The 24,111-nt window shown below is 37.3% G+C and overlaps 4 protein-coding genes across 7 annotated transcripts; 2 read left to right on the forward strand and 2 right to left on the reverse strand.

Moving 5' to 3' along the window:
* Positions 1 to 2,777: 2,777 nt before the first annotated feature.
* LOC126582813 (glycerol-3-phosphate dehydrogenase [NAD(+)]-like) lies at positions 2,778 to 5,585 on the forward strand. Its single transcript, XM_050247022.1, has 10 exons — positions 2,778 to 3,130; positions 3,433 to 3,509; positions 3,592 to 3,664; positions 3,780 to 3,997; positions 4,092 to 4,199; positions 4,414 to 4,515; positions 4,602 to 4,722; positions 4,795 to 4,849; positions 4,934 to 4,982; positions 5,091 to 5,585. Exons 1-10 carry the CDS (start codon positions 2,842 to 2,844, stop codon positions 5,241 to 5,243), a joined length of 1,245 nt encoding a protein of 414 aa, XP_050102979.1. The 5' UTR covers positions 2,778 to 2,841; the 3' UTR covers positions 5,244 to 5,585.
* A 91-nt stretch (positions 5,586 to 5,676) lies between these two features.
* LOC126582815 (uncharacterized) lies at positions 5,677 to 8,557 on the reverse strand. Its single transcript, XM_050247023.1, has 5 exons — positions 7,905 to 8,557; positions 7,194 to 7,230; positions 6,871 to 7,107; positions 6,721 to 6,768; positions 5,677 to 6,333 (listed from the first exon to the last, which is right to left on the reverse strand). The coding sequence occupies exons 1-5, from the start codon at positions 8,204 to 8,206 to the stop codon at positions 5,851 to 5,853; spliced, it is 1,107 nt and encodes a 368-aa protein (XP_050102980.1). The 5' UTR covers positions 8,207 to 8,557; the 3' UTR covers positions 5,677 to 5,850.
* Positions 8,558 to 18,016: 9,459 nt separating this feature from the next.
* LOC126582517 (uncharacterized) lies at positions 18,017 to 21,498 on the forward strand. 4 transcript variants are annotated; one of them, XM_050246662.1, is made up of 9 exons: positions 18,017 to 18,186; positions 18,690 to 18,814; positions 18,989 to 19,325; positions 19,758 to 19,949; positions 20,109 to 20,171; positions 20,316 to 20,405; positions 20,541 to 20,599; positions 20,737 to 20,887; positions 20,968 to 21,498. In XM_050246662.1, exons 3-9 carry the CDS (start codon positions 19,005 to 19,007, stop codon positions 21,070 to 21,072), a joined length of 981 nt encoding a protein of 326 aa, XP_050102619.1. In that variant the 5' UTR covers positions 18,017 to 18,186; positions 18,690 to 18,814; positions 18,989 to 19,004; the 3' UTR covers positions 21,073 to 21,498. The 4 variants fall into 4 exon arrangements, with proteins under 4 accessions (XP_050102619.1, XP_050102617.1, XP_050102618.1 ...); XM_050246660.1 differs by having other exon boundaries at positions 18,690 to 18,744; XM_050246661.1 differs by having other exon boundaries at positions 18,017 to 18,182.
* Positions 21,499 to 21,930: 432 nt separating this feature from the next.
* Positions 21,931 to 23,837, reverse strand: LOC126582518 (28 kDa ribonucleoprotein, chloroplastic-like). Its single transcript, XM_050246663.1, has 4 exons — positions 23,236 to 23,837; positions 23,043 to 23,144; positions 22,434 to 22,715; positions 21,931 to 22,217 (listed from the first exon to the last, which is right to left on the reverse strand). Exons 1-4 carry the CDS (start codon positions 23,683 to 23,685, stop codon positions 22,152 to 22,154), a joined length of 900 nt encoding a protein of 299 aa, XP_050102620.1. The 5' UTR covers positions 23,686 to 23,837; the 3' UTR covers positions 21,931 to 22,151.
* Between the last annotated feature and the right edge of the window lie 274 nt (positions 23,838 to 24,111).

Below are 24,111 nucleotides of genomic sequence, written 5' to 3' on the forward strand. Positions count from 1 at the left end.
CTGACGAAAAGAGTTAAAGTAGCCAACGTCATTCGTGGTACCTAGCAGGGGAGTTCAACCCAACATTTCAGCAGCTCATAAGGCCCGCAACCTCTTCATTTCTCTCAATCACTGGCCTAGCTCGCATCATGTCCAAAAGCCTAAAAGGACATGAACTATGTGACTCGCCTAGTATTGCGCCTCAGCACCACAATCTGTGGCCCAAGCCACACAAGCTGCCCTTGGTTCTAGCCAAGTTAAGCAGCTTAAAGTAGTGGTCCCTACCACAATACCTCCTGGCCCATGCAGAGCCGACTCCTGGCCCATGCCAGCCGACGTGCCGCATCATCCCGATGGTTGCCCCGTGGTAGCACCATCCAAGAAGAAGATAAGGAAAATTAATTTTTCTTACCTCAGTGCGGCACGAAGAAGACGAAGAAAGCAAAGAAAGATGGTCCTTTGCACATGCAAGATGTAGAAGATTGCTAGAGGAGGGGGAACAAATATCCTCTAAGCTATCTATCTCTTGTAGGATAGAATAAATCGCTCTCCAAAGTTAATTTAATAACCCACTTAAGGTGGACTTAAATAGGCTTTGAGAGAAATTTATTTCCCTTTCCTATAAGGATCTAATTTCACATTAAAGAGAGAATCTACATCAAAATAGGAAGCAGTCCTCAGTTTCCTAGAGCAAGAAGATCTCTACACCTGCTGCCCTTTCCTACGAGTAGCACAGCAGGTGTGGGGGCATTTGTGGAGCCAAAAATAATCACAAGGCGACACGTGGATTCTTAGGTAAAAGAGGACAAAAATACCCTTGAGGCATACTGGGATTCCTACACGCGAGCAGCGGGCAATCATCCTTAAACCAAGTCAAAAGTGCACAAAGGAAGGTAACAAATTCATAGTTATCTCATCCATCCTCATCTTAGGTAATTACTTCATAACCTACAAATTATTTCATATAAATAGAGATTAATTGGCTAATTAATGGATTAATTCCTAATTAATCCATTAATTACCAATTTAATCCATTAATTACCAATTTAATCACCCATTATATCAAATAAGTCACCCAAATTAATCCCAAAAGCAGTCAAAACCAGCCACCATCCTTGCTCCTAACCTTTCTTATTTACTCCATCCTATTACCCAAATAAAGTTAGTCATTCAATTTGATAACCCCCCATTTATTTATTTCATATTTAATTAGCCAATAAATTGGCTAATTAAACCACAAATTCAACAAGAAATGCACAAGTTGAACGGCCACTTTCTCTAAAAAGTAGACCAACCTAGTCCTATAAATAGACACTCATTTTCACCAAACACTAGGTCCAACACTCTAGTAAAATTCCACAAACTCTCTAAACACTTTTTCTCTCTAAATTCTAACTTTAGCATCGGAGGTTATTCGGCCAAAACCCCCCCTATTCATCGTGGGCGCGTGAGGCTCTTGGCCTTAACCTAAGGTGTTAATTGTTTTGTAGGTGCAATTTTGTCCAAAAAGAAGAAGGTGGAAATTTGCATCCACAATCAGATTTTGAGATTTAGTTGTAGAAATATTTAGTTTTTTAGTAAGGACCACATATTGAACATATAATGATGATTAACGATGGCATAACAAGCATGCAACAATGATATAATGACAATATAATAAATACTGCTCAATTTTGTAACCAAATGTCAAAAATTGATCATTCATACTAATTACCCTACATTATTTGGCCCCGTTCCATTGAATGAGTCAACCTACGTACAAATTCAACATACACAAAATTTATTTAGATGCGTCAAATTCTCGACAGATAAGTAAAGGAAGTGGATTCTCTCCTGAGCATCTGCTCAGGATCCTATTGACCCACACACAAGGATCGTTGGATAAAAATCCAACGGCTACAATTATTATAACTTTAAAGGAATCCCCTTATTTGTAGCCGTTAGATTTTCATCTAACGGTCCTTATGCGTGGATCAGTAGGATCCTAAGCAGATGCTCAGGAGAGAATCTATTTCTGATAAGTAAATATGACTACTTCCAATTATACCGGATCACGAGATAACCGTCATCCTACCCTCCCATGTTCATATAGTAGACCTTGGTTAGTAGTAGATTATGCAAGGTCATCTTGTAATACCAAAAGATCAAATGGGTACATATAGTCAATATCAAGAATTCAATGCTTAAAATGCACCCTCTTAAGAGATCCGGATGAGACTAGTGTGCAGTGACAGATTCAGAATTCGAATCTTGAAGGGTCTCAATGTTAAAGGTTTAAGTTTTTCAGATAAAAATAGAGCGCGTAGCATACAAAAAAGAAATAAATTTATTCACTGATTGATTACGTCGCACACTTGGTGAGTTTGTTGTCATCAGCTGGACTATGTTGTGCACATGTCAACAAATATTGATATATGCCGAAACAATCTGATAAGTGCTTTTGAGATAATTTAAAGAGTGTTGTTAGTGCAACGTGCGAAATACATATTGTCAAACACTTAAACACTTAGTGCGCACAAAAATGACTATTTTCAAACAGACATATAGTCCTCAAAAGACCTTTACATATATATTTCTCGAACACCAAAAGGTCCGGAGAGGATCCCTTTTCCCACCACTGCTAGAATTACATGACTATAACATCAAAAACCAGGCACCAACATCTAGGATTCATCCCAGCACAACCAATATTTTCACAATTTTATGACGATGTTTTTATTTACATTTGAATGGACAGGAGAGAGATAAAACGTTAAAAACATAAAAAAGATACATAAATATGGTAGTACATATAATTTATTGTCTATTAGAAGATATCGCCCGATTTAGACAGGAATACACATCGTTTGTGACGAAACGTGTATGGCATCTCCGCGCCGACGACTGTCTTCTCTCTTATATTCTGTGTCTCCTCTCCTTCTCTCTCGCTCCTCCTATTCCTATTCCTCTCTCTTCCACGCATTACCCTTTTGCCCTCGTCTCTCTCTCTCCTCTTCATCCATGGCTCCAGAACTTCAGGAGGAAAATTACACTACTGGCCCTGCTGAACCTCCCCAGAAAACCAGAGTCACCGTCGTAGGCAGTGGCAACTGGGGCAGTGTTGCCGCCAAGCTCATTGCCTCCAACACCCTCAGGCTCTCTTCTTTCCACGGTATTATTATTTCCTGTTTGTTTTCTGCATTTCCATTTTCTTTCTGCATGCAAAGACTGAATCTTTATGTATGCCAAGGGTCAGAATATTATTCTCTAATCGTATGTTTGGTTGCTGAGAAAATGAACATATTGTAGTTTTGTTCCCTAGAGAATGCCAAATTAATTGAATTTTCTTGTTTGATTCTGGGATTTTGTTCTGTTGGGTATTCAATGGATGAAAATTCTGAAAACCCAATTTTAATTCGAGTTTTGAAAGAAATCCCACTTGCAATTTGAGATTTTTTCTGCATCGGAATTCAGATGAAGTGAGAATGTGGGTGTTTGAGGAAACGTTACCAAGTGGTGAGAAGCTCACAGATGCCATCAACCGCAACAATGTAAAAAAGCAATGATCTTTAATGCATTCCTCTTATATGTGAATGAATTTACACCACTGAAAACGTTTGTATTGTGTTATAGGAGAATGTGAAATATCTGCCTGGCATTAAGCTGGGGAAAAATGTTGTTGCAGACCCGGACCTTGAGAATGCAGGTACTTCTTTTCTCAGCAAAAGCTGTGCTGAACTTTTTGAAGTTAGTATGTTTTGAATTTGTGTAATTTGTTGGGTGCTTGGAGCAAATTTTTTATAATAGGGTGAGTTTTGCAGTGAACGGTGCGAACATGTTGGTGTTTGTTACTCCACATCAATTTATGGAGGGTATATGCAGGAGGCTTGTTGGGAAGGTAAAAGCAGATGTGGAGGCGATTTCCCTCATCAAAGGAATGGAGGTCAAGATGGAAGGCCCATGCATGATCTCGACACTCATCTCAGATCAATTGGGTATTAATTGTTGTGTTCTGATGGGAGCAAACATAGCTAATGAGGTTATTTAGCTTGATTTTTCACTCTTCTTAAAAGATTTCGTTTCTCAGATCATATCCCATCTGGTTCATCTGAAACTAGAGACTCTTTGTGTAGATTGCTGTGGAGAAATTTAGTGAAGCCACGGTTGGATACAGAGAGAAAAAAGAGATTGCACAGAAATGGGTTCAACTGTTTAGTACTTCCTACTTCATAGTCACACCTGTGAGTACATAGAATACATTGTTACAATCACTGTCGTACTGAAGTACTCTTACTATCATGAATGTTTGGCATGGACGGGAACTAGTTTAAGAACCCACGATTTAGTAAGAATTCGGTAGCGCATAAGCACTAAAACTTTCCTCTGCATCACATCAAAGTATATATTAGAGGAATGCTCTATTTACACCTTTTTGGGTTTGTGTGAAATCTATAGGTCCAAGACGTGGAAGGAGTAGAACTGTGTGGAACCCTGAAAAATGTTGTGGCCATAGCAGCAGGTTTTGTGGACGGATTGGAGATGGGAAATAACACGAAGGTAAGTTCAAAAATTTCGGTAAAGGTTGAACCCATGTGTCATCTGCTTTTTCTATTTTATTTTGGCTGCTTATTTTAAATGACCAGGCTGCAATTATGAGAATTGGTCTAAGGGAGATGAAGGCATTTTCCAAGATGTTATTTTCATCTGTCAAGGACACCACCTTCTTCGAAAGCTGTGGCGTCGCTGATCTCATCACAACATGCCGTAAGGAAGCATGGTGATCTCCTATATTCATATTTTGTTTTTCTTTCTTTCTAACCTCAGTGTGTTTGGCAGTGGGAGGAAGAAACAGGAAAGTAGCGGAAGCTTTTGCAAGGAGTGAAGGGAAAAGGTAAAAGCTCCACAATTTGGCACATAAACCTTGTGAAAAGTAGGTGGTTTCCAACTATTACCCTTATGCGTTCGTTGTCTGCAGATCGTTTGATGAGCTCGAAGCAGAAATGCTGCAGGGTCAAAAATTACAGGTTCACATTGAAAATTATAAGAACTGAACCGTGTTATTACTCAGATTTTTTTAACTATCTTTTTATCACTCGGCATTGTTTATCAATTTTCGCCTTCCTTTTCTGAAGGGTGTCTCAACCGCAAAAGAGGTCTACGAAGTTTTAAGCCACCGTGGGTGGCTAGATTTCTTCCCACTTTTTGCAACAGTTCATGAGATCTGCATTGGCACTCTTCCTCCAACAGCCATAGTTGAACACAGTGAGCGCACGCCTAAAATGTAGCCGGCTCTCTGCAAGACCCGCATAACCTGGATAGGTGGTAGTTTACTTAAGTGATGTCCTTCGCCGAAAAGCGAGGACGAGGTGAAACTTTGGAATGTTGGTTCGCACAGAAGTCAGCACTTTGCAACAATATATGGTTGCAGGGACAAAGTACATAACCTGCTCAGAAGCTATTTTCCTTGACAGCAAATGAAGTTTTAACATTTCTCTTTAAGTTTCTGTTACATCTTGTTTGTTCTTTCAAATTGTACCCATGTTTCATGCACAATGTGTAATCAACAGCAAGTTGTAAACTTATTTAGAGAATATACAAGTAATCGAATAAAGAGTTAGTATGAACCATTTCTGGTGTCACAATTCGAGAACGAGAGATCGAAATCTCGATTGCAATTGTTTTTGTTTCTCGAACTTGTTCAGAAATAGACAATCGCCATTTCCATATTTAACATCAAACCCTTTCTCATTTCATGAAATAGAAGTTATACAACTGCCACAAACCCAAATTACACAGCAAGAATACCATAAATTAGAAGGAAGAAAAAAGACCGAAATAATTTTCTGACAACACCAAGCCCTATGAATTTTGCATATGGTTTTAGAACAACAATTACCCAGTTCGTATTCTATCCAATCGATCCACACTCTTCCGTGCTCTGTCCATTTGGTGGTCGATACTTTTTCTAGACTTCTCATGGCAGTCCACGCTTCTCCGCGACCTTTCCATGTGGTCAAAAGATACTCTTAGTTTTTCTAGTTTATCAGCACTGATGAACTGATTTTTTAGTTTTTCAGGCCTATCAGTGCTCTTTCTCGGTTTCTCCCTTCGATCTGTGCTCTTCCTTGAAACTTCATAAACATCAGTACTCTTCCGAGGCTGCTCAAACTGGTCTGTGCTTCTCCTAGAACCGTATCTCTGGGAAGGAGACTTCTCAACGGTTGATATGAACTTCTTGAGATGTCTGATATACTCAGGATAGAGCTCTAAATCACAGTGGTTTCCTCCTTTAAGCCACAGTGGTTCATATTTCTCTTTACACAGTTCCCAGAGTTGCTTGCCATGAGAACAATCGACTACTTCATCCGCAGTCCCCTACAGGAAAATATAATGGCTAAAAAATGTGAAGAGTAGGCCGATTTGACATCTCATATAGTCATCATATATATAATCTTTCGACATGGCGTGCCAGATGATGATCAGACAAAACCCTTATACAGCACCGTAATACTTTCTTAAAATTCCGTTCTTTGGCTAAAAAATCAAACCTCGGAAATTAATTGTTAAGAACAGCTGGGTTTCTATACTCTAATGCATCAATAAAACTGTTAACGGTATGTTATACGGCATGTAATTTTTTGTCTGATATAAGACATCGCACAAGATAATATCTGGTCAAATGCATGCATCAAAAGGAGTCTGGTTTGGTTGAGTGTTAACATTTATGATATAAGGTAGACGAATATGGAGTAGCATACTTACATGAATGATGAGAACGGGACAATGGACCAGTGGAATTTTATCGATATTCTGTGCGTAAATAACACAACAAAACTTACAATTAGAGCAAGGCCAAAAACTTGGCAACTAAGCATAAGATAAGATACGCTAAATTGAAGAGTGTCGTGTTACCTTATAAATGTCAAACCAGTATGAACGCTTTACAGGATACATGACCCTTAAACCAGAAAGTATGGGGCTATGCAAGACAACAGCTCTTAACTGAGGCAGCCGAGCAGCAAGATCCAACGTGGGGCCACTTCCAACGGATTGGCCATAGAGAATGATATCTTCCTGCTTAGTACCATAGCATTCTTCAAGACACTTATATGCAGCTTCAATATCTGCATATGTATTCTGCTCACTTGCCTGGAACACAGAAAATATGGGACTTACATGATGCACTGTGCTCAAACAACTAGTTAATACAAAAACTGTCCAAATCTCCAACAGACCTTTCCAGTTGATTGCCCATACCCCGAATAGTCGTACCTGAAAGACATACAGATATGTAAGCAATGTCAATGTTAAAGGATCAAACTGTATCAGCAAGTTATACAATGGCACTGGTATAGATTATACAGTCTCAGTAAGTAGATTATACAAAGCTACACCACAACTGCAATCACGGTGGACATTAAATTACTGAATCACAGTACGAAAGGCGCTAGCAATTACTCAATCATCTCAGACTAGACTGTCTAAACAGGCAAAGGGGCTGGAGAATTCACTCACAGATGGCAAACAACGTAGATCAACTGACCGAACCTCGACGACAAACTGATTTTGATTTCATGAAATTCTCTAAGCATAACAACTCCAGCTACATCCCATTTCAGCTATAACTTCAAATTAAAAGATGAAGAACTACTCCAATATCTACAAAATATCCACTTTATTGTAAAATCCCATAAATTAATACCATAAAATCCCAAACAGATATAGCTGATCAGTGGACTAGTAAAACCCAGATGCCAATAGTAATCCAGCAACAAAAACTAACAAAGGCTCTGAATTTAGAAAAGCCCAGATGCCAACACTAGCAAGTAATCAAGAAAAATGAACACAAAGCTCAAAATCTGGAGATAAAAAACCCAATATTCCAAAAATGACACAGTAGCAAAAAGTGACAAACTTGGAAGAAGAGAGAGTAGAGAACAGAGTACCCCATGAGATTGACGCGCAGGTGGATGCTTAATTCGATGAAGAGCTCGTACATCTGGCCCAGATCGGCGGCGTTGCCGTGGGAGTAGAGCAGAGTAGAAGTGGCCAAAGGGTGGCGAATGTAGATGGCCACAACCTCAGTGCCACGGCGGGTCGGCAGTTTCAGAACCTCCACGTTTTCCCGGTGAGGGAAGGGGCTGAGAAGCAGAAGGCCGGTGTGGTCGTCTGTGATGAGCTTGTAGGAAGGTGGGTTCGGTGGGAAAAAGGCAAACTTGGCCGCCATGGACGACGTCACCCCACCCATATCACTCTCTCTCTCAAAACTGGCAACTCACTCACTCACTCTCTCTCTCCTCTTTCTCTCTCTGTAATGGGAAAAAGAACGTAAATTTTGATTTGGGTTTTTGCGAAATGTTAGTGTGGGAAGTGGGTTCAGATCGACATTCCTTTCTTTTTTTCCTTTTCTCCAGAAGCTTATTCTTTACGGCAAAAGAAAAAGAGAGAGAGAGAGAGAGAGAGAGAGAGAGAAGAGAACTGTATGAGCTACTTGAAATGTATGTATGTATGTCTCTGAGTGTGCGCGGTTGAGCGAGACAGAAGGAGCGTCGAGAATTAGAGATATCAAGAGACCTGGGAGAGAGAGGGGAGGTTTTACTGTGTTTTACAGTTTACTTGGGCTTGGGGTGAGATAGGGTGGAGAAAACGGAACGAAATCTGGAGCGAGAACGGAATATTAAAAAATATGATTTTTCGTTAAAATAAATAATATCGGAAGTTTTTCGTTAAAGTTGTTTAATATAAATTGAAGAGGGTTCAAGACAAAGAAAGGAAGGGGAGGTTTTACTGTATTTTACCGTTTTCTATTACTATACTTATTTAATGACACATGGAGTATCTATTTGAATTGACGGCATTTTGAAAAAAATTTCCTCGATCACATCATTCATATAGTAACGTTCGCTACATAGGCCTCACCATATGCTTGAGTTAGCATAACTAGGCAGTCTTAGGATAATTTTTCTTCATATAATGAAAGTCTCATATTAGCTGGTCATTCGAGAAAGACTTTTACGCAACAAGAATGTCACTATGATTTTGAAGAAATGGTGGAACTTCTTTCCTCCCTTGAGACTTCTCTAGACACTCCAATAAATCATTAGACTAAAGATACAATGCGATGTAAAAAAAGTTAAAACACATGACATTAGGTAATTCTTTACCTAACCACACTGTTATGTAAAATAATTAAAACACACAACCGTAAATTATTAAACTGGGATACCACGAGTGTGACATTTCCGTAGTAAATACATTTATCTCGAGTGAGAGTCATAGGGATGGACCATGGGACATGAGAATGCATAATTTTTGTAGGGACATGGAGAATTGAGTCAATTGACAGAAGGAGAAGTGTAGGATGCTTAATTTGGTGAATTTGGTACCACTAAGCACAAAGCCACCTCACCACCCCATGCACCCATGTGGATAAAGTTGCTTGTCGTTTCAATTTTCACCATGAAGCCATGCCAACGCTAAAAAAAGAAAGAATGAATGAATGCATGATTAAAGTTAAAAACCAATGTGAAAACTAAACATGCCCAAAAAATTAGAAATAATTAAAAGCAAAGCACGCATAGGTTGACAATGAATGCTTAGGATTCCAGCCATAGGTAGCTTTCTCGTTCCAAGCTAAGCTACCAGAGAATATAAGTTAAAACAGCTTACATTCCAAATCGAAACGAAGCTCAACTTGCTCGTGCGATTCTTATATGCAATCTGTGAATTATCACTGTTTGTTTATCAGACTATCTCACTTATTGGGTGACATTTGATGAATTCGAGTGGTGGATCATAGTATAAATTTGGGTGCTGTATCATTGTCCACAAATATTGCTTTAAAGAATTTAATTCAGGTTAATCACTCTTATAAACATGGATTCATACAGCCGAGTGCAGAGATTTTAAGAAAAGATATGGAGTATTTAGAGCCAGAAAGACTTGGAATGAGACTTGAAGAAAAGACATGGAGTACTTGAAGCTAATGAAAGATTTGGCGTAAAACCGAGTGCAACGATGTTCTAAGATTCATACAGCCGACTCTACTTAGTAAAATAAGGTTTTGTTGATGTTGACGTTGTAATCACTCCTATAAACCATGCAGGATTGAGGACTATATAATAATGACTTTATATGGATGTAGCTAATTGTCGTTTTCTTTTCAATTTTCTTGGTCATGAATTTAAGAGGACTTCAGAAAACTTGAAGAGAAATTAAGGAAAAGAATTGAAAAAAAAACAGTTGGGTAGAAAAATAGTCTGTATTATTTCCTTTTTTGCCTTTTTAGGTGGTGCACAAAGTTTGTATACTGCAATGCAAACACTTGTTGAGTTTTTACTACACTCTACCTCAAGAGAAAAAAGAACTTGCATGCAATTAGAACGCTAATGTAACGATTTGCATTCACGCAATGTCATATGAATAAATAAAAAAACATAATAATGCATGATAAGTTCAAAATACCAACATCTTAACGTCTTAACTGCACTTAAGTTTCTCTCCGTATCACACTCAGCAGCATATGCAAATCATATATCTTGGAGTAAATAAAAAGGATGAGTGGCCCGATGGCCAATACAAGTCATATGATTGATCTCCATGCCTCAGAATCCAGATCCCAGTAGTGGCATTTCCCCATCTCTATAAAAAGATGTGTCAAAAAGTGTGTCCAAGACAGCGTAACTTCGTATCCAACACCCCTTTGTCCCACCCAGAAGAACCAAGCAAGGTTCAATTTTATTCGTTGACTATTGTATTAACCAAGTTCTTCTGCACAAAATGCCAGCATAAATTTTGAGTTCCATACTGTTGGTGAACAGATAAAAATGGGAAGAAGGGCAGTGAAGATTGAAGTTTTCTTACCCTTGGGAGTTGCGGCTCAAAGTCGAGACTCGAGACTCGAGAGAGAAACTAACTTACATCAATGATATCAATGTAATAACTGTTTAAATCAACCACGTTTGTAACTTTCTCGAATGACAATATATGATTAGCGGCGCAATAACATATCCGTTCAATCATAACTGCAAGCACTAAACAAAAAGATTGTTCCTTTTAAGGTATTGCATATAGTGAATTGCCAGCATTTCATGTTAGTAAGAAGATATTTTTAAGTGTGTCCGAAATACGATCACGCACATCATATATGATTATACAAGTGAAGGGACAAAAACAAATTCTTTCCACTTATGGTTTATTTAATGACATATGACTTACCATTCCGTGTTCTGTGCACAATAAAAAAATCTAGGGATCCTCTTCTCTCCCATGGAAAGCACATGACATGCTAAATGGTCATTTGGTCAAACCTAATAACGCTTTTTCCTCAAATGTGGGTTAGCTCTATACTCAGTAGGGATATTAGCAACATTTTCACCCAAATTTTCTTATTTTATCTTTTTGACACTTATATTTTTATCCAGTATTATTGCTTGGTGCTAAATCTCTTAACGTTTAAATGAGAAATATGATTTGTTTAAGAGTAGTGTTATATTTACCTCTCACACATATTTGTTAGTTTTTGACCATTGATGTTATTCAATTCACTCGGTGACGGCCGGAAATTGATAGGGATGTGTCGTGTGTAAGAAGTAAATGAGTGTGTGGATGGTACTACCTTCGTTTATTTATCAAATAATTGTTAGATGATTAAATAATTTTAGATTTAGTTAATTTGTTGCATAGAAGATTTAATGATGCAAGAAATAACGATTCACATAATATCATGCAACGTTATGAAATGATCAAGAAAATTGAGAAAAGTAGAACAAGAATATCCGAATGAAAAGATTGTTAGCATTTCTCTATCTAACTCAGTCGACCTCATCCATGTGTCTCTCAAATTTAAAATATCGCTTTGTGAAAAATAACGATGTTTTCATGGCTTATTCTCACCGACCCCACCATATTAAACGCAAACTATTACGATATCAACCACAACTTTAACCCCAAATTACAGGGAAAGAGATAATCTCCGGATCTCTTCCTCCAAAATCCATTGATCAAGTGATCTGGACCCTTAAAATTTAAGGTAAAAAATTATTATAACTTTTAAAAGTTTTTACTAACTTCTCTATTTTTAGCCGTTGAATCAAATTTTAAGGGTCCGAATCACTTGATCCGTGAGCTTTCAAATTTCAGGGCTCCAACCAAACTGAGGGTAAGAATCAAGGATTTAAATATCGAAAATATTGGCGATATTTCGCCGATATTTTCGTTTTTTTGAGTTACCGATATTTTAATGAGTATCCAATGAGTTTTCGTCAAATTATCACGATATGACATCCAAAAATTCTTAAAAATTTCTGAAAAATCTCAATTTTGAGACTAAAGGGATTCAAACCCCCTCCCATTTGACTCCTTAACGCCTTAACCACCATATCACTTATGTTGTTGTGATAATATGCTACTAAATTTATATATATGGTTTTGTTTTGAATTCTTTTTACAAGAAACAAATTTGCACATATTCCAAATTTTTTGTGGTATTATATTTTAAATTGTGTCAATTAATTACTTAGTCAATGGCATGTGGTTTTTAATTTTTCTATTTTTTATTTGGTCACTTACATGGTAGGGCTGGAAAAAATTCCCGAAAATCCCAAACCAAACCGAAAAAGTCCCAAACCCAAACCGAAAAATCCCAAACCAAAACCATCATGAAGTTCGGGAATCCCATCCCGAAAAATACCGAAATTTTCGATATGGGATTGGTTTCCAAATCCCATTTGTTTGGTAATCCCGAAAAATACCGAAGTATTTGGTTCTTGAAAACCATTGCCATGGTTGCTGACTACTCTTCACAATACACTTACTCTACAAATAGAGATGATGAAGATAGTGAAAATTTTGAACCTCATAGGAACTCTATGTGGTATTAAGTCACTCATGTATCTTACCATGCAATGTATAAAGTGTAAAATATTGTACTAATTCATTATATATAAATGATTATGGTGTGTTTAAACTTCTTTAATTAATTACTACATATTTTCTACATTCACAATGTTTGCCAGCTCGCTATATAATCAACTTAAATCCATCATGCAATGCATTTCCTTCCAATTTTTTGTGATAAACTAATAGATAATTGACTAAATAAACATCCTGCAAAGTTTCAATAAAAATTTCCAAGTTTTTCTTACAATTTTCGTGGTTTCCATGTAATTTTTATTGATATCGATATTATCCCGATATTTCTATCGATATTTCCGTGTTTTCGAACTACCGATATTTCCGATATTACCGATATTTTCTTCCTTGGTAAGAATACAAACACTAGAATTATAGGTGGAAAATGACTAATTAACGACTAATATATGATCGTACGGATGGTCGGCACAGCGGAGCTGGGAACGAATGAAGCCAACGGCATAAAAATGTGAATGTTTATGTCGTTTATTAGGAAAATGGTGGGTGGGTCTCACTGGGTTCAAATCTATCATCCTGTTATTGTGATGGGATGATGAGACCTCCTTTTGAGCTGCAGATATTCCGGAAATGCTTTTCATAATAAATCACATTTTATACACTTACGAAGATTCTATAATGCACCGATACGTATTGGACGATTGGAGTTGCATATCTCGAGTCTGAATGTTTATCGTCTTAATCTGATCGTTCAAATACCAATGCATTCTGTGTATTGTAACAAATCCCCTCGTTTAATATTTAGTGTAGGATGTAAATGTAAAAGAATCTCGTATTTGTGAAGGACGAAACTTTATAAGGGCTTATAAGAGGTTAAATGCTCCCCATATAACCAAAGTATGATTATTTCCCTTCCTAGTCTCCCTCCCCTTCTATCTCCTCATATTTGAACGGTTACGGTTAAGTCACGTCAACGTTTTGTGTTAATTTTTTAATAGCAAGAATAAGAGAAAAAACAATATGTGAGAGGAGGGGAGGGAAGATGATGAGAGTAAAAGGGTAGAGAATCATACTCCCATATAACCAATTGGTTGTATGGTAAAACCCTAACTTTTTTCATAATATCAGAACATGTTGTCTCACGTATGAAGCCAAACGGCCACAGGTGCTCCACTTCACTCTTTTCTGTTGTCCACGTGTTGAAGTTGAAAATTCACACCATGTAAGGAAGCGTGTTGAATAAATCACATATTGATGGAACCTTAGCTTTTTTCACCTAGTTGCATGTTTGCTTCATAAAACAAAGAACAATTTTACGATAATATGCTCAGCCCTATGAACTCCATTTCGATTTGTTCCGTTTTTATGGTGGAAATAACATGCAGACCAGTCGTGTGAAAAAAAATACACACACGATTGTATACAACCAACAACAAGACAAAAAAAAATTCGAAATTTCAAATTTTGCTGCTAAATTTGAGATAATGTTATGGCAGGATGGCCTAATAATTTTAATCTGGCCTGATATTAAGTCGGTCAATAATATGGGGAGATTGTCCCCTTCGTGGGACCCCAACACTTGAAGACACTCTGCCGTTGGACAACAATAATAAGACATAGTATACTCGTTTTCAACTACATTACATATTATATGATGTATCAATTTTTTCTGGTCAAATATATTATATATCATTGTTCCATGGAAAACATACATTCCAGATGAAGACCAAACACGAGAAAGCATATATTCTCTTGGTTTTTTTTTGTTAGATTTATGAAAGGACCATATTTCTATTTTCTTGGATTTGCTGCTCTTTGTTTTTTTTAATTATATTAAGATTTAACTCCTATAATTAAATTACTTATGGACAACAACCCCTGATAATAGCTGATAGGGACAACAATCCCCGAAAAGAGCTGATTTGTGGATGAGGAACTTGCGCTCCAACCCGCTTTCTTCCTTTACCTTCTTAGTCCAATGGAAAAACTTTTTTTTAGGAAGTATTTCAACAAACGAGATATTTCGCAACTAACCTGACATAAGATCGGATACCTAATTCTAATAAGTATCATTCTTATTGGAAATGTAGTTTTGTCATAGTAATCTACTCTTTCGGGGTCGGAAAGACTCACAGATGTATTTTAGCTTTCCTTGACGACCATCAAACTCACATAGGTTTTTCAAACCTCATTTGACCACCATCGTGTGATTCACACGTACCATAATCGAACCTAGGATGTGGGGTGTGGAATACGAACTTGGAGAAACTATTTCCAACTACTGAGTCATTTCGTAGTGATTTATATTTTATTATTCCACATGAATAAAATATTCAATAAACCAAATTAGACGTGCAAATTGGGAATTAATGAAACTTTTAGCACTGGTTTGGAACCCAAGATTTTGGGCCATGTGACAAACCCAACTGACCTAATTTTGATCGGGGGCTCAATTGGGTCAAAATTTCAGCCGAATGAAACACAATCAATTGGTTTGAATTTGGGTTGAACCTTGGTTTCTTCTTCTACTCAGCTTTTGGTTCGGAATTTTGAGAAAACTGTTGAAAAAAGCCCTCTATTTATGAGAACTGTCACACCCCTAAAACACGTCAACCGTATCATCCACCTATGTTATAATGCTATAATGCGTGGACTAGTAACTTGATGATAGTGTGACCATCACGGTAAAATGTTTCTCTATATCTAAGGTTGCAATAGAGAAGAGTAGCGTGACAAGAAGAAACCCAAGAACTCAAAAACTGTTGATAGCGATACAAAGCATGAGGTTGCCTGAAACATTGATTAGTTTTGTGGGTTGTGATTTTCTAAGTATTCTTTGGATCGTTGATGCCATTGAAGTGTTTCTTCTTATTGTGCAATGATAGAGTAGAGTGGTGACTTTTTGGTATTCATATCCCCCCCCCCCCCAGGTTGCCGAACAATCCAAAAATAAAAAAATAATAATAATAAAACAACCTACCGTGTAAAAGCATCCCCAATTAGGGCTTTATCCTCCATGAAGCTATTACATTTCAAATCTTAGTGAGAATTTTCATTCTCAATGAGTCGGAAAATGGGGTTAGATTGACCACTAGAGCTAGGAACTTCCTTTCTTGGGTAGCATAAAATGGGCTACGTCTGGCCCCAAAAAACAGTAAGTAGCAACCAATGTGAACAAAATTATATCACTCTCTCTCCACTTGCGAATACACTTATACTCTCTTTTTATTTTTTTTATTTTTTAATTCTTTTTCCTACATATTTTTCTTGCAATTTAGCTAATTAATGATTGTTTTAAATTCCATAAGAATTAAAATTTCAAAGTGATTTAACGTTCATGAGCATTTGTGGGTGAAATTTTCAAATATATATATATTTTTCATAATTGTGTGATACTAATTTACCAGTTAGTGCTAGGTAAATTGTTGTGTTATATTTGAAAATCGAATTATTTCAGACAGCAAAGTAGGGGTTTGTATTTTCAACATATGAGATTGAAATAAGAGAATCTAATCCAACGAAAGGTTCATAAGTGATGAAATCTAACTTTGTCACAATTTGAACTTTTTTAGGTTAAAGATTCATTAAAAAAAAAATTTAAGATAGCATGTCCAAAATTAACTTAAAAAAATTAACACAAAAAAAAATTATCATATAATCAAATAACTACATAAATAAATATATATAGTCCCATATAGAGCTCAAAAGAAATAGTCTCTTAGGCCATCTCCAACCGAAGGGTCCAGAGGGCCAGAGGGCCGAAAATAGCCCTAAAACCGTCTCCAACCGAGGGCTAGGCCAGAGGGCTCTGGAATCTGGGAGGGTCCCACGGGATCGGAGATGGCTGGAGGGCTGGATTTTTTTTTTAATGTTTCTCATTTCTGTATATTATATTATTTCTGTCGGTTATAACCGACAGAAATAACAATTTGAATTTAAACTTCCAACGGCTAGCGCCACTAGCCGTTGTAAACCTTTTTTTTTAATTTATGAATTTAAACCTTTTTTTTTCTTTTTTTTTCTATAACTTCCTATAACTTCTATTTTACAAAATTTGTTTCAATTTTTTTAATTCTATTTTTTTCCTATAACTTATATTTTACAAAATTTGGTTCATATTTTTTTCATATAACTTCTATTTTACAAAATTTGTTTCATATTTTTTTTTAAATTCCATTTTTTTCCTATAACTTCTATTCACAAAATTTGTTTCATATTTTTTTTTAAATTCTATTTTTTTCCTATAACTTCCTAAGCCATTATACAACATTAAATTAAATTAAGTAACATGAAACAACATTAAACAATATGAAACAACATTAAATAACATTAACCAACATAAAAATTATACAACACTAACCAACATGATTTTTAAATAAAATTAAGTTGTAGTTTTTAAATAATAAATTATGTTTGGCTCTATGGCCCTTTGGCCCTCGGTTGGAGACGGTTTTTTGTGACAGGGCTAAAACGAGCCCTCTGGCCCTCGGTTGGAGACGGAGGCAAATATGGCCCTGTACTGTTCATTAAAATATTAATATCTTGGAGAATCTTGGAGGGCCAGAGGGCTAAAACGAGCCATCTGGCTAGCCATCGGTTGGAGATGGCCTTATTAGGAGAGATTCTTTTGTAAAGCTCCAAAGATTCCTCGAAGCTCTAAAATGGGCTATATCCACAACTTTTTCAACCTTATATAGAGCTCATCGCTGAAAATGCTCTAATTGAATATATCATACACTTTGAGGGTCTAGTGGAACGTAACCTAGCGAAATTCTCCGATATGGCGATATGTATGATTTAATTTTCAAATAATTAAGGGGAGTGTTATTGGCACTCGAAAAATCTCATTCTACACTTCTTACAAGTGCATTTTTCTTTCTAAATATAGAAAGTTTGGAGTGTAGAATGAGAATTTGGAGTTCGAATAACAATTCCCATAATCTCTACTAATTAATAAAATCTTCTTTGTCAACCGAAAGAAGGTGAAAAGAAAAATTAGTCTTCTATCACACAAAAAAGATGATGGGCAATAATGTGATTTCACAAGTCCAAATTTTACTGTTTTTTATTGAAACTTCACATACAGATGATGTTAAAATATCTGCAATATTTATAAAAAAAAAAAAAAAAAAAAAAAAAAAGGTAGGCAAATGCTAGTTAATATTAAAAAAATAAGAGAGAAACGGCTTTTAACAGAAACGAAGCAAGTCTTTAAGGCGTTTGCCCAGAGAGGTAAAAAACAAAACTGCGCGCGGCGGTTCACCTTCCTCAGCTTTCCCTTAACGAGGTCGTTGGCTTTTGAAATTCACTTCCGAATTCTCTCCGGTTAACCGGCCCTGCCACTTGCCGATCACGTATGTAAGCCTCTCCGTCTCTGCTCTCCAAATTCTTAGTTTCAATTTCCTAAATTTTCCGGGAAATCAAACGGAGCGTTAGGGTTTATAGAGAGAATGCTAAGTCGAATCTGTGATTGCAATCTCTCCCGCGCTCTCGGAATTGTATAATAATCCATTAATTCTTAGGGATTGTGTTTTTGGTTCATGCGTTTATGCTGTAAAATTGATTGCATGTTAAATCGAGTTTCTTCTTACAGATTTGGGTTTAGGGTTTAGGTGTTTGCATTTTGTAAATGGTTGCATGTTAATTCTACCAAAAAAGAAAACAAAAGAAATTTCCGAAAGCATTTCTGCAGGAAGCACTTATGCTTATAAGTGCTTCTGCTAGAGGTGCTTTTGGTTTTTAGAAAACACTTTGAGCTCCTCCAAAAGCAGTCCCAAACAGTACCCTAGTAAAGTTGGGAAGCTTGGAATAGTTAGTGGAGTTGTTTTAAGATATCCTGATCAGTGTAATCTCCCACGCAGATATGAGACCCAGAATCCTTGCATCTGAAAATCAATGTCAGAAATGGAGTACTCAGTGCGCACATTTTGCTTACTTGTCGGGGAAATAGATTTGCTTGAGTAGAAGTGTTGTTTTGGCATAGCCGGTAAGGAACTATGTTTGTCTATTAAAATTTAAGTGTGTTGTTTCAGATGATATCTTCATTTGACTAACGATAGGGGAACTTTTTCTTTAGCTCTTTCACTGACCAATGTCATGATATTATCCTTCTAGAAAGTTGATATCATGTGTTGTATAAACGTAGTTTTGTGTTGTGCAGCTGCATTTTTGTTGTTATGTCAAAAGATAAAAAGGATTTGGTCGATTCAAGTGAAAATGATAAATTACGACCAGACTACTTTGGTTACTATACACGTCTTGTGACAGACCTGTTATCAAAGGAAGAAGATTTTCCGCCTTTTGCTTCTCAATCCTCTGGCCTATCTCAAAGCAGAGGTGTGGAGGTTAGAGGAAAAGATACGATTGAGCGTAGTTATGGTATTCCTGGTTCTTTATTTGGTAACAGCATAGGAACTGGGCTTTCAGATTTCAAAAAGGAAAGATTGAAGTCATTACTCAGGCAGGGTGTGAAGGTTCTTTCACCAGAAGTTGATGAGGTATGTTGGGACGCCTACTCTTCATTTTTTTCTTAAATGGGTGCTTCAAACAAGAGAACTATGTCTCTGCGTTCATGATTTTGAATTATATGAAATGACTCTGGTCGTACTTTAATACTTTTTATACATTCGATAAATATGTCATGAAATTGAGTTGATTCTACTTTACTGTGATGTAATTAAAAATGCTGCTTTTACATAAGGGGTATTAAGTGTGCTCACATTTCATTTAGGATCAAACTAGTTATTGCATGTTCACATTTTGTATGTATCTATGTATGTATGTATGTGTGCATGTATGTATATATGTATATATTTGCTATATTCAACAGTTATTGGTTTGATTCCATATGGTTTGCGGTTTGATGCAATGTTAGTCCAAGCCTGTGAGACAGAAACTGTACTTTGTTGTAACAGTATGTGTAAATGCAGATGCTAGGACCTGTTATAGGTATTAGCCGGTTAAAATCACAGCTGAAGAGAAAACAGTGTCTTGCTAGAGGTGCATTACCCAATGTTGATGCAAGGAATACTCCCTCTAAGAGACTAAAGAAATCTTCCTCGTTCTCTTCAACCAGCCTTCCTGCACTTTCTACTCCTACCAATCCTGAATCTAGCAGAGAGGTTATAATTCTTTTCGTTGCTTTGTCACTGTTATCAAATATCAGATTTTCCATATTGGTGTTCTTTTGTGTTGCAAAACTCAGGCTTTGCAGTCACTGGGTTTTGTTGTAATCCATGTTATGTAGAAATTGACAGTTGCATTTTTCTAATGTTGTTCAGAACGGTGTTGATGGCCACACAACAGAAACAGCTAGGTTTGTAGTTGGTGCAGAGGAGCCAAGGGTGACTAACATTCTCCCTATTGCCCTTCTATTCATTCGATTGTGTCACGTTCACAAGTGTGTGTGTGTCGTTTAGCAGTATATGCATGCTCTTGGCAACTTACTGATGGGTGGCTTTATATTGCATCATAATTTTACTCTCCAGGTTGATGATGATCTGCAGACCCTTATAGAAACCGATGGTGGGCAGGTTGAGGAGACAGTGAAGAAATATTCTGATGAATTTTCTACAACAGTAATTTTCTGAAATTCTTTCTTTCCCAATACTGGAAAGCCCAATCAAACTCCGTCTTTTCATTCATATTGGTAATATCACAAGTCATATCAGGAATATGAAATTTATATTTCTGATGTGATGTTTGTTTTTCAGCTAGGGCACATGGAGCAGCAGCTTGAAAAACTTCTTGATACTGTGATGTCCTCGTGCAGGTACTTTTACAACGTAACCCAAATTTAGATTTTTGTTCCGTGAAATTGTGAACAAGAGAATTGGTTGGGGCAGTTGTATGTTTAAACGTAATTCCAAATTCCATTGAATTGACTGCAACTGTTAACTAATTTTCCAGGCCTATGACCCTTGGTGAGAAACACAAGCTTGGAAAACTGATTCAGAAGTTACCACCGAAAAATCTTGACCATGTTGCGGAAATGATCCAGCATAGGAATGCAGCTTATACAAATTCACCTGATGAAATTCGTGTGGATCTTGAAAGACAGGTAATGCGATGCACAGTTATCTGGTTTACGACCTTAATTAAAATTTCAACACCTTTCTAAAGTTGTATTTTTACTTGCAGAGTAATATAACACTTTGGAGACTGTATTATTATGTTGAAGCAGTCGAGAAAGCTAGAAAGCTCGCCAAGTACGAATCCAGTGGAAGTTCACTGAATCAGGGCTGACCTTTTCGTTCGCTAAATGAAGATAGCAGTCATCAGTTGTACCCAACGCTGTATGGTTTAGACGATCATTCTGTCCCGTCTGCACACTTTTGAGTGTTCCAGATAAGTCTACTTTTTGAGACCAGAAAGGATAAAGGAGAAGTCTGCACTTAAAACCTACAAATTTTTGGTAAAATTACCCAACATTTGCGCGTATAACCTGACCTGTGAATTTGATGATTTGGACCGTTATAGCGCAGAAGCGCACTCTTGTTGGAGCACCTCAAGACTCGAGACAAATGCAAGATTGAGTTTCGATGACGATTTTTTTCGTTTTTACAATTGTAATTGGCTTCATTTTGTGCACAGCTTGGGTAGGACTCATATTTTGTACATCTTTTACTGTATACCGACCAGAGAAAGTTATGAAATCAAAGTTTTGGGACAGCTCTGAGAAAGCTCATTTCATCAACTCATTTATAGAAAGGCTTTTTAGTCAAAATGGTCCTTGAGATTTGTATAACATATCACTTTGGTTCCTAAGATTTGAAATCAATAGAAGTGGTCACTGAGATTGTCCACTATCAATCATTTTGATCATTCCATGCAAAATTATGTTTAAGTAAGGATCAAAATGACAAATATACCCTCAATTTAATAAATAATAGGCCAAAATGGCAAAAATTGAGGGTATTTTGGTAATTTTATCCTTATTTGATGGAGGTTTTTTCACAAAATGACCAAAATGATTGATGATAGGCAATCTCAGGGACAAATTCTATTCATTTCAAATCTTAAAGACCAGAGTGAGGAGTTATGCAAATCTTAGATATCATTTTGACTAAAAAAACCTTAATAGAAATGTACAAAACAACGATATTAATCAGATGAGAGCGAGAATTGCATTGGATTGACAAGAGTGAGAACAATACAGGCCATACTGTTGTCGACGTGCAAGAGATACAAAATAATAACCTATCTACATAAACCTTGGCTCCCTAAAAGAAAATTTCTCGTCAAAGAAGAAACATACGCTGCCAGGATCCCCTCCCGAAACTAAGCACGAATCTTGAAGAGCTCATACAATTATCTTGTCAAATTCAAAATGAACGACGCCTTGGTCGCTCTTCAGCAACGTTTACTCGGATTGATCTGCCATCCAAACTCTGCACGGCAAATAGAGAACGAGATCAGAGACTCCGAGAACTAATCGAGAGGCATCAAGATAACAATACTCAATCAGTTGCAAGGTGACTTCATTTACATCTATGCAACATCTAAAAACCTAAACCCTAAAACCTAATGAATTGAGTAATAGACTAAAATCTATGTCGTTTTCGTTTTCAGTTTCAATACGCAACTGAACAAGGCAAATCTATTACCTGTCCATCAAGGGCAGCAATGGCATTGTCCACTTCTGTCTCGCTAGAGAATGTAACGAACCCAAACCCACGTGAACGCCCTGATTCCCGGTCATAAACTACCCTGGCACTGACCACGTTTCCATGTTCACTGAAAACCTGCTCCAAACGAGAATCATCCACTTGCCACGGCAGATTACCAACATAGATTCTGAATGAAGGTTCATTCGTTCGAATAGGTCTTTCAGGGCGTGACCCTCTAGGAGCAGCCTTGTTTACAGTCAAAGCCCTCCCACCTATATCCTGTGAAGGAACAAATGGAACATTAACACACTCACTCGGTTTAAGCAAGAGTAGGAAACTTAACAAGCCTATCCTAAGCAAATTTGCACGAAAACAAGTCCATCGGGAATTATTTCAAAACTCATTCCTCTGCTCGATTTGGCGAAGTTAAACATGCGACTAAATGATTGCTGGAATTGAATCAATGTTATACCGCTTTGTAATTGGAAACCAAATGTATCAACACGCATGCTTTTGCTACATTTCTACTCCCTAAAGTTGAGCAATTTGAACATGATATAGTTCCATTTTCGATACACAAAACCGAAACAAAGATTCCCAACTTACGTAGCGGTGGAACATCTCCACAGCCTTCTCAGCTTCTTCAACAGTGCTCATAGTCACAAACCCAAATCCTCTGCTCTGATCAGTTTCCCTGTTGTAAATCACCTGGTCATTGCAAACAGAAAACAGTAACTCCAATGCTGCAATTTTAACCGCGAAATCGAACACAGAGAGCGAAAAAAGAGACGAAATTTACCTCAGCAATCTCAACAACTCCAGCATCATTGAAAAGATTAGCAAGTTTTTCACTGTCAACGTCATAAGGCAAATTACCCACAAAGAGCTTGGCCTCCTCCGGCGGCTCGGGATAGTATTCCTCTTCTCCGACCGCCAAAACTCCGTCGCCGGAGCTCTCCTCTGCTCCCTCCTCCTCTGCGCTTTCGGCCTCTTCTTTCAATTCTTCCTCCTGAGCCCAGTCGGAGGTCTGAGCCACGCGGAGGAGAGGCAAAGACTTGTGCTTTAGAGAGAGAAACGAGGAGAGTGAGGGAGTGAAGGAGCAGGAGATTTGTGAGAGCTTGGTGGGTTTTGAGGGGAGTGAGAGAATTGGGTATTGGTTTTGGAGGGCGAATAGGGCGGGTGGCACCGCGGCGAGGCAGGTTTCGGAGCTTGATAGTGGCTTCAGAAGAGCGGCGGTTGCAGAAGCCATGGCTGGAAGGAGATAGAGAGAGAGAGGGAGAGAGAGAGAGGGGGGGGGGGGGGGAGAGGTGGAGGAGGGGATAAGGAATGAGAGAAGGGTTTGGTTGGGTTACATTAGAGACCAGGATGGTCCAAAGATTTGCAGGTGAAGATATTTTCTTTATTTTCGACGAAAGCGAGGCTGTAAAAGAAACGTTTCTGTACGTATTTAATATTATTTTCAGGAGCAAACGGATTTAGTTAAATCTCAACCGTTCGTAGTAATAAGTAATGCTAGTGACTCAATTTGAAGATTAAATTTTGAAAATAAAAAGATATGGAAGTTGAGTGATTAGTTTATTACTTAAGCGTTAATAAACATGCTTATTTCTAGTAGTGACACATTATTTAGTTTGCAATTTTAGTCTTCAAATTAAGTTTTTCTAGCAGTACTCAT

The sequence above is a fragment of the Malus sylvestris genome, chromosome 9 (genome assembly GCF_916048215.2).
Source record: "Malus sylvestris chromosome 9, drMalSylv7.2, whole genome shotgun sequence".
In the NCBI taxonomy this organism is placed as follows: domain Eukaryota; kingdom Viridiplantae; phylum Streptophyta; class Magnoliopsida; order Rosales; family Rosaceae; genus Malus; species Malus sylvestris.

What these genes read in the sequence shown, in the direction of transcription:
- LOC126582813 (XM_050247022.1), top strand. Translation starts at nt 2,842, where the DNA reads ATGGCATCTCCGCGCCGACGACTGTCTTCTCTCTTATATTCTGTGTCT. An exon ending in ATGCCATCAACCGCAACAAT is followed by an intron (nt 3,510 to 3,591) that starts GTAAAAAAGCAA and finishes ATTGTGTTATAG; the next exon opens with GAGAATGTGAAATATCTGCC. An exon ending in CCTACTTCATAGTCACACCT is followed by an intron (nt 4,200 to 4,413) that starts GTGAGTACATAG and finishes TGAAATCTATAG; the next exon opens with GTCCAAGACGTGGAAGGAGT.
- LOC126582815 (XM_050247023.1), bottom strand. Translation starts at nt 8,206, where the DNA reads ATGGGTGGGGTGACGTCGTCCATGGCGGCCAAGTTTGCCTTTTTCCCA. An exon ending in ATGGGCAATCAACTGGAAAG is followed by an intron (nt 7,108 to 7,193) that starts GTCTGTTGGAGA and finishes TCTGTGTTCCAG; the next exon opens with GCAAGTGAGCAGAATACATA. An exon ending in GTCCCGTTCTCATCATTCAT is followed by an intron (nt 6,334 to 6,720) that starts GTAAGTATGCTA and finishes ATTTTCCTGTAG; the next exon opens with GGGACTGCGGATGAAGTAGT.
- LOC126582517 (XM_050246660.1), top strand. Translation starts at nt 18,692, where the DNA reads ATGAGACCCAGAATCCTTGCATCTGAAAATCAATGTCAGAAATGGAGT. An exon ending in TGTCAGAAATGGAGTACTCA is followed by an intron (nt 18,745 to 18,988) that starts GTGCGCACATTT and finishes TGTGTTGTGCAG; the next exon opens with CTGCATTTTTGTTGTTATGT. An exon ending in TTGGTGCAGAGGAGCCAAGG is followed by an intron (nt 20,172 to 20,315) that starts GTGACTAACATT and finishes TTTACTCTCCAG; the next exon opens with GTTGATGATGATCTGCAGAC.
- LOC126582518 (XM_050246663.1), bottom strand. Translation starts at nt 23,685, where the DNA reads ATGGCTTCTGCAACCGCCGCTCTTCTGAAGCCACTATCAAGCTCCGAA. An exon ending in TGGAGATGTTCCACCGCTAC is followed by an intron (nt 22,716 to 23,042) that starts GTAAGTTGGGAA and finishes GTTCCTTCACAG; the next exon opens with GATATAGGTGGGAGGGCTTT. An exon ending in TTGCTGCCCTTGATGGACAG is followed by an intron (nt 22,218 to 22,433) that starts GTAATAGATTTG and finishes TTTGCCGTGCAG; the next exon opens with AGTTTGGATGGCAGATCAAT.